At 40.6% G+C, this 9,376-nt stretch overlaps 1 protein-coding gene across 1 annotated transcript in view; it reads right to left on the reverse strand.

Annotated features, from left to right (window-relative positions):
• Positions 1 to 9,376, reverse strand: part of Abcb5 (ATP binding cassette subfamily B member 5) — a 92,272-nt gene that overhangs the window by 36,161 nt on the left and 46,735 nt on the right. Inside the window, exons 16-19 of the mRNA XM_021202041.1 lie at positions 6,072 to 6,212; positions 2,026 to 2,169; positions 675 to 779; positions 458 to 535 (exon numbers count right to left, since the gene is read on the reverse strand). Of these exons, the coding sequence (XP_021057700.1) occupies positions 458 to 535; positions 675 to 779; positions 2,026 to 2,169; positions 6,072 to 6,212 (468 nt within the window). The remainder of the gene's footprint in view (positions 1 to 457; positions 536 to 674; positions 780 to 2,025; positions 2,170 to 6,071; positions 6,213 to 9,376) is intronic.

Raw genomic sequence — 9,376 nt, forward strand, 5'->3', positions numbered from 1 at the left:
TCAGAAGTTTCAATGTGTGTGTGTGTGTGAGTGTGTCTCTCTCTCTCTCTCTCTCTCTCTCTCTCTCTCTGTGTGTGTGTGTGTCTGTACATGGGTATGTGCATGTGAGTGCAGTTCTTTCGGAAACCAGAGGTGGTCACATTCTTTAGAGTCAGAATCACAGGTGGTTGTGAGCCACCTGACGTGGATTCTGGGAACTGAACTCAGGTTTACTAGAAGAACAGTATGCATTCTTTATTGTCGAGCTATTTCTCCAGACCTAGGATATGCTTTTACTAGAAGAATATGCTCATAAGCATTCTAATGGTAGATTTTTGCTGCCTAGAACAATAACGAAACTATGCTTTTCAATGATCTGATATAGAGACTATGTCAAGAAATGAGAAAGAATGAAAGGTTAGAATGTTTGACAACAAATCTAAATTAAAAGAAGAAAAATTCCTCTCCATTTACTGACCTGGTAGAGCATGGCTTTGAATGCCGAGTGTCTTAATCTCATGGCTAAATTTTCCTCTGCTCTGCCATAAAACAATCCCTAGGAAACAAACAAAGAGTTCTACACTTATTCTTAAATCTCTTTGTAACATTCAGTTATGGATGTTTTTAATCAGAACAGAGAAGATAATGTAAACATGTAACCCTGCCCAGGGCTGATAAATCAATTAAAGGTTTACCTGCATCAAGTAGGTGACAAGGGCTACTATGCCCAAGACCACTAACATCATGGAGTAGAGCTCTGCATCCTGCTTTAATGTAGCTTTATTTTTATCTTCAAACATCTGAGAAGGAACAGAGTTTCCCTCAGAAGCTTGGAGGAAAGTGTAAACAGAAAACAAAACCAACCTCACTTAAAACATCTTTATACATTAGGATTTTCTACAGGAATTGCAAGGTAAAGAAAAAGCTGTGCATTTCTGGGCAAATAAACAAAACAAAACAATACACTATTATTATCCCCTTGTTTACTTTTAATACATATGGTAAAATAAACTTACTCTTAATTGCCTGAGTTTGGTTGGTAAATATATCAGCCAAATGTATCATAGTACGTTTCCCTTTTTTATTATTATTTGAATTCTCTCCCTTCCTTCCCCCTTCTCTCCCTTCCTTCTTTGAATGTGTAGGTGTGAACTGGGCTATTTGTGTATAGGTCAGAGGTCAAATTTTGTAACGGATTCTTTCTTGTCTTCTACCTTGTTGAGGCAGAGCACATCCTATTTCTGATGTAATGCATGTTCTAGTCCTCCCTCCATATGCTTCTTGCCTATGCTCTGTCTCTGTCTCCCATCTTGCCATAGAGTACAGATGTACATGACCGCATTTGGCTTTTTATTTGAGTTCTGGGGATCAAATTCAGGTTGTCAAACTTGTGTGACAAGCACTTATACCCAGAGAGACAGCTTATAGTATTTTTTTCAATTAGATCAGCAGTTTGAATTATTATTTCTAATAACTTCTAATAACACATTTCTTAATATTTTTCTGAAGTGAGACATTTGATGTGCCCCTGGAAGTTGTTCCTAAAGCTAGGCATTAGACCTACACATTGGCATGGAATGCAGCTGTGCACAGGAGTGCTGAAGTCAGTGTTGGTTTAGTAAGATCCCAAACTAGTCAACTCTTCGAGGGCTCTGGCACAACCCCAAACTCATATTCCCACTCCCTGAGCTGGCAGGTAATAAAAGTTTGTCATTGTTTGGACAGGTTGGGAAGGGAGAGGCTGCGGCTGTCTCTCTTACTCCTTCAGTGCTTAGGAATGCTGATACAACGCTGGAGTCAGAATTTAAAAAACAAAGCAATTTCTTTACAGATCATGCAGCCAACAAGACCCAGCTGAACATTACATCACAGACATGGTTCATCTCCTAGGCACAGGAGTTACCTTTCCTACCACAGACTCTGCCCCGGGGATGACCCACTGAAAGTTCTGGTTCCCATTTTGCTGATCAATACACTACAGCTCTGTGCTCTCAGATTATACTTAATTTAAGTTGTTAAAAGCATAAACAAGTGAGTTTTACTTACAGTGACTAATTTTCCAAAGATGATGGAAAATACTGGATGAACAGATCCATTTAAAGCAGAAGCCAATGTTCCCAGAACCACAAAAGGCCATTCAGACTTGCTTAATTTAAATATTTTTAATAATGAAACTTCAGGAAGACTTGTCTACAAAGAAAACAACATCAGTCTGAGGGCATTATGGAACGCAGAGGCAGGAGATACAGAAGCGCACTGGAACCTATCAAATATAACAAATGGCAGTGCATAATTGTATTTTTTTAAGAAAAATTTAACACTGTTATTACTAATGATGAGTCTGAAAAGAATCTTACATCAAAATGATGATTTGTATGACATTAGTTTTTAGAATTTTACTTAGAAAGTACAAAATGGGGCTGGAGAGATGGCTTAGTGGTTGAGAACCAAGATTTGATTCCCAGCACCTACATGGAAGCTCATAACCTGTAACTCCAGTCCCAGGGCATCTGGTACCCTCCACTAATTTCTCAGGCACTGTACACACATGATGCACAGAAAAGAAAAAACAAAACAAAACAGACATACACATATAAAATAGAATAATAAAAAATTTAAAAAAGAAATCACACAGTGGGCCATTGGTTCAGGTAGGTAAGATCACATTAAATCATAACCTTAATTTTTCTTACTCTTGTCAGACTGAATATCACGCTCAAGGCCAGGATAAAGTTTAGGCAGGAAATCGGCAGAGAAAGTGTAGGAGGTCAATGCTTTACTAGAAGTTTTAGCCTCAGAAGTATTCCAGTTTGGTTGTGTGGCCAGGTTCGAGGGCACGCAATCTGTTAGGGGCACAGGCTGTGTGCTCATAGTCTGCAGGGATGGTATCCAGTGCAGGACAGATGAGACAACCAGGAACACTGCTATGCTTACCCAGTGTTTGATATTGAGTTAATGTTTAGCTGTCGTGCATGCAGAAACATTTTACTGATGTCGGTTCTTCTACTTTTGTGATCCCAGCATTTAGTTATGATGCTCTCATATACAGTTATGAGTCAACTTTAAAAGATGTGCATGTGTGTCCCTATGGATTTAAGAAGCCCAGGTTTTTTTTTAAGGTATTGTTTAATCATTTATTTGTATTTAATTATATTTATCATTTATTCTGGCCTCTAAGGCCAGAAGAGAGATGATTTTGAGTGGCCAGACATGGGTGCTGGGAACCGAAAGAGCAGCAGCAATAGCTCTGACAGCTCTTAATGGCTGAGCCAGCTCTCCAGTCCCTCACTCAGAGAAGATGCACCTAACCCTCAAGAGACTGGAGGCCCCAGGGAATTTAGAGGTCTGGTGGGGTGGGGGTGGGGGCATCCTCATAGAGGCAGGGGGGATGGAGAGGAGGTATAGGTATAGGATATGGAATAGTTGGAGGGTGGACTGGGAGAGGAACAAAATCTGGAGTGTAAAAAAAAAAAAGTAAAAAAAAAAGAAAGTTCAATTTTGGCTTCAGACATAAAAAAAAGAAGTACTATTTAGATAGTGTTAACAAGACAGAAAAGAATAACATAAAATAAGGCAAAATAAAAATGAAAATCTCTGTAAAATCATGAGCAATGTCATGAGACCTACAGATTAAAGAATGTTTAAAGACAATCTGATGTAGAAATATGAAATAGGCATTTTCTATAGAAGCACAAACCAATCGGATGAAGTTAAAAATCTCCTAAAGAATTTTAAATTTCATCTGATTATTTTAGAAGTTTATTAAGTTATGATTTGTACAAAGGCAATTGCACACACATGAATAATTGGGGAGTTTGGAAGCAGCTATTCATGAAACTATTAACATAGTGCCATAGTTAATATAACTGCTTCCCCAGAAGGTTCTCCTGCCTTTTGCAAACCCTTTCTGTCCAGCTTCTCAGTTGCCAGGCCAGCTCCCTCAACCTATGCCCACCCCTGAAACTCACATTATGTTGTTTCTCTCTCTTCATTCTTTTCTCTCACTTTGTAGTTGGGGCGCTGCTAATTTTTTTTCAGTACTTTGGGAGTTTTTATAATAGCCTGATTCAAGTGCTACAGCAGATATGTGGTTTACAAATACTTTCACTTTATGGTTTATTCTGATGCTTAAATCTGTTTTATAAATGGCAATGTTCTTCACTCTAATAATGTCTGATTTGTTATTATTTTTCTTATCAGTATGTTTTTGAAATTATAGCTAGGAAATCTTAAAGTCACAAAGATTTTCTATTAGGTATTCTCACATAATTTCAATGTTTTTATATTAATAAAAAGTGTGTGTGTGTGTGTGTGTGTGTGTGTGTGTATACGTATGCACATGCTACTGGGTACAAGTGGTGTAGGTCAGAGGACAACTTGTAAGAGTCTATTCTATCCTACCATGTGGGTGTGTGAATTGAACTCAGGTTACCAGAAGTCTTTACACACTAAGCCATTGTTTCAGCCCTTTGTGTTTTCTTTTCTTTCACTATTAATTTTTTTTATTAAATGCTAGATGCTGCAAATTTTACTCTATTGGTTACCTGAAATAGATGAAAATTCCCATGATACCCACTGATGACATCTACAGTCATCGACAATTGGCAGTGTTGGATAGGGTAGCAGAAGGACTGAGGTACACCATCCAGAGCTCAGGAAGAAAACTGACAAAGTACAAGTTACAAAGCATCACACAGGGGTCAGGAATGAAGAAGGAGAATGAATGAAGGGGTCAGGGCTGGGAAGAAGGCGAGCTCTGGGACTCAGCGAAGGGGTACATGGAAGATGGTGGGTGGTGCTTATGACAAGGCATGCTGGCTTTTGTTGGTTTGTTTGTTTTTTGTCAACTTGACACAAGCCAGGGCAAAAAAAAAAAAAAAAAAAAAACCCAGGGAAAAAGGATCCTCCATTGAGAAAATGCCGCAACATGGTCTGTAGGCCAGTCTGAGGGGTCTTTTCTTGATTAATAACCCATGAGGGTAGTCCCAGATGGGCAGTACCACTCGTGGGCAGGAGGTTGTATAGGGAGCCAAACTGAGTGAACCACAGAGAGGGAGCAAGTTGGTAAGCAACCTCCACGGCCTCTGCTTCAGTTCCTACAGGATGAACTACAACTGTATGCTGAAATAGACCCTTTCCTTCCCAAGCCGCCTTTGAGTATAGTGCTTAGCATGACAACAGAAACCTGACCAGGGAAGGTGCTGAGAACATTCAGTTGTGGGTCTAGAGCCCAAGGTGGGTTAGAGGGAGAAGTTTCATGGTGACACAGAAATGAGACAGGGTAGACTGGTGTGACAGAAGAGAATACTGAATAGTCTCAGGGGCAAGGAGGGATAAACTGGGGTGAGCTTTGTTCTGGGAGCGGAGAAGAGCATGCTTGGGGACAAGTATCCCTGTTCAAGGGAGCAGAGGGTACCGGGGGCCTGAACCGTGCTTGGTTTGTCTGTACCCAGGCTGTTGCTGCAGGAGTGGTGGGTGAAAGAGACATTGAGATGAACAGAAACCCTTCTCTACATTCAGGGAAAGCAGGCAGTACATAAATGACCAACAGGGCCATGATACTGTGGTCTGGGGTTTAAGGATCTTGAGTTGGTTGCGACTGCCAGGCTCTCCTCCATTCTTAGAAGTGCCTTTCCCTTCTTTAATAGTTGGTTTGAATGTCTGTGACTATTCACTTGTTGTTTATCCAGTTCTTTGTTTAAGTCCCATTGGATGCCCTCTAGACTCAGATCTATAGCATCCTGACCCAAATTAAGATGGTGGTGGCCCTGGGGTGGCTGGGGTGGCACGTCAAGCTTCTGTTTTAACCCATAGTTTTCATTGTAGGAAGGAACAGCATGTTTTCATGAAAAATTTTTCCTCCCCAATAAGGACCTTTTTGACATAAATGCAGTCCATTAGATGTCCCCGTTAGTGTCACAGAGAAGTGAGAGCAAATGTTTTGTGAACTTAGTGGCACTGTACTATTTTATTGTAAGTCAATTCTAAATTTTATAAGGATTAATTGGAGGACACATATGCAAGCATTGTATGCATGTATACATGTGTACATGTATACAAGCATGTATGCATGTATGTAGGTGAACTATTACCTTTTGATGGTGTACTGCTTCCTCTAGCTGGTCAGTGCAGGGGGCCTTGGCACTATTCACATCACACAGAGAACCATGGCTGGCATTTCCTGCAGCGGAACATGTCCTTGATTCCATCTGTTCATCGACCTTTTTAATATCCTTTAATGAAGAATGTGCATGCTGTCATAATAGTGCCTTAAAGGAAGAGTGTATATGCTGATACCTTAAAAATGCAAAGGCAGGGATATGGAGACAGCTTAGCTGCCAAAGTGCTCGTCCAGCAAACACAAGGACCTGGGTTTGGTTCCCAGGACTCAAGTTTTTAAAAAGCTGGGCATGGTGGACTGCACTTGGCATCCTAGTGCTAGAGAGGAGAGGAAGGGGCGCTGCAGTAGGAGTTGGGAGATGGGGGTCAGAGAGCAGCTGGAGGTTTGGCTTGCTGGCTATCAAGTTTAGCATACTTGGTGAAATATAGGCTAGTTAGAGACTCTTACACACCCACACACACACACACCCACCCACCAAGCTTACAAGGTGGATGGTGCTTTCATACACACAAACATACACATTTATGCCCACACACATTTGCACACACACATGCACACTCATACACTCATGCGTGCACACATAAAGAGCATACACATATATACTCACACATGCCTGCACACATACACATGCATACATACATGTACACACATACAAACACACACATACACACATGTACAAACACACATGCACACACATGCATTCATGTATATACATACACATGTACTCATGTGTGTACATACACAGATACATACACATATACACACATGTATGCATGCACACATACATACACACCCCCCACCCCCCCAAAAAAACACTCAAAGGGAAAGAATACAAAGGTATTTGTTGTGTCACTTTAAAGCTTATGTGTGTGTGGCTAGGACCTGAGACAGAACTTAAGAAACAATAATATTTTCCATAGCCCACAGCCATAGCCCAATACAGACAGAGATTTCAATGCAAAATGGGTGTTTGTTGGTGTTTCATGAGAATAAATTGTTAAAATATAGATTAGTGTTAAATTCTAAGTGAGATTGCACTGTACCTAGTTTTCCCTTTTTCTTTTGTAATTCAGAAAGAAGAGGGTAATTTTAATGAGACACCCAAGCTGTATTCTCCACTGATCCAGGAGTGAGAGAGTAGATTTGTGATTTTACTAGATGTCCCTCTAGTGCAGGGAGCTTGCACAAGATGATGGGTGCTAAGGTAGGGAAGCAGCTGAGAGAAGGGCAGGTGGGCAAGGAGCATGTGCACAAGGACCACATTCCAGGGATGCTGGGATTCTTCACTAATCTGAAGAACAGTTAATGAGTCACAAAGGTACAGTGTATTTTAGCCGGGCTGACTTGTCATTGTCATCCGTAATCAGACACTCCTAGGCTATTATCCTCCTTTCTGCTATTTTTCTACTATGGAAGAAAACTTTTATTTGGTTATCTTTTTTTCTTCTTCTTCTTCTTCAGGAGTGGAAAATTTAAAATAGAATTTGACCAGTTCTTATAGTAACGTTTTCTAAGGAAAAGTTCTATTATTGGTCAAAGACAATCCATTTTTTTCTAATGAGCTTGCTAGACAAAAGAATAATGAGAATGGTAAGCGTATTAAATGTTTTAATAGGTACCCAGCATGAGGAAATGCAAACCGTAGTGCCAGGCCTCGGATACCTCACAACTTAAGGAGGCCTCCAACACAAAACAGGCATTGTCATTGCTGATAGCTGCTCACCAGAACTAGAGATATGATAGGACCCTATTGTTGAAGAGAAAACACATTTTGATTGTAAGCCAAGCTGAAACTGACCTGAGAACTTCCTGCTTTCCAAGAGCTGGAAGACTGTATGGGAAGCTGGAAGAGTAAAGTCAGAGTCGTCTTACTCAGCACTGGACTCTGAGTACTACACTGACCTACCAGGCAAGGCAATGCAGTAGTGGCACGAAGGTTACTGGGGGTAACTGCTTTTTTATTAAATCTGGACACAGGAGAAAATTGATGTCTAACTATAAGTTACATGACTGTAAACATGGTCAAAGTTCATGGATTTTTAGGAGGTCATGAGTCCTAGGAGGGAACATATGTTGTATTGTTAAATGAACATGTCAAATTGTCTTCTAATTACACTTATATTCATTAGTGCTAATCTCAATCTTGTCCAGAGAGGCTACCTTCTGCAGTGAGCAGCAGTTAATGCAGACAGAGAGCTGTCTAAAGTGCTGAGAATAAGCGACTTATTGCTAACCTGGACACCTCAAGGCTCAAGGAACATAGTGGGGGGGGGCGAGGATGAGGAAGAAAACTGTGAAATACATCTTCTGGATGAGACATAGTCACTGTACCCACTGACTCACCACAGCCATGATCACATGAGCAAGATCAAGCTAAGAAGGGCAATCAATTTCCCAGCAGGCAGCATTGATTGGATTCAGTGAGTTACAAAAACAAAAAGAGAAAAGACAAAAGAAAGGATACTCTGTAAAGGTGGAAGGGGGATGTTGTAGGAGAGTAGATTGGAGAAGTTGGGGGTAGGTCAGACATCAAGATACATTGTATACATGTATAAGTTTGTCAAGGTACAATTATGAGATATTCTAAAAACTGCATCTGTACTTGATTGATTTTTTTTAGATTTATTTATTTATGGATTTTTTTTGTCTGAATGTATGTATATGTGTACCTGGTGTCATGAAGGTCATGAGAGGGCATCTGATTGCATGGAACTGGAGAGGGTTTTTGTTTTTGTTGTTGTTTTGTTTTGAGATGGGGTTTCTCTGTGTAGCCCTGCCTTTCCTGGAACTACATAGATCAGGATGGCCTACACCCTACAAATCCATGTGCCTCTGCTGACGAAGTGCTGTGATTAATTTCACCACTGTCTGGTGAAATTAGAGTTGTGGATGGTTATCAACTATTACGTGAGTCCTGGGAGCTGAACCTGGGTCCTTTGCAGGCACATCTAGTGCTTTTACCCACTAAACCATCTCTCCCGCTCCTGTGTACTTGAGTTTATTTTATATCCACTAATGCAAAAGTAACTCTAAATACTTTTGAGAATTAGCTCATTTAGTACTTACAATAATCAGTTAACCAATTACTGCATGCCTCCCCATTTTAGGGATTAGGAAATAGAAGCATAGATAATTTAAGACACTTATCCCAGGCCCTGAAAATGTGACCTTACAGAGTCAGCTAGCTAGAATGAGCTCTCTCATTCTTCAGCTATTGTGCTGTGTTGCTTCTCAAGCTTCCTCCCTCCCTCCCTCCCTCCCTCCCTCCCTCCCTCC

The sequence above is a fragment of the Mus pahari genome, chromosome 7 (genome assembly GCF_900095145.1).
Source record: "Mus pahari chromosome 7, PAHARI_EIJ_v1.1, whole genome shotgun sequence".
Classification (NCBI taxonomy): domain Eukaryota; kingdom Metazoa; phylum Chordata; class Mammalia; order Rodentia; family Muridae; genus Mus; species Mus pahari.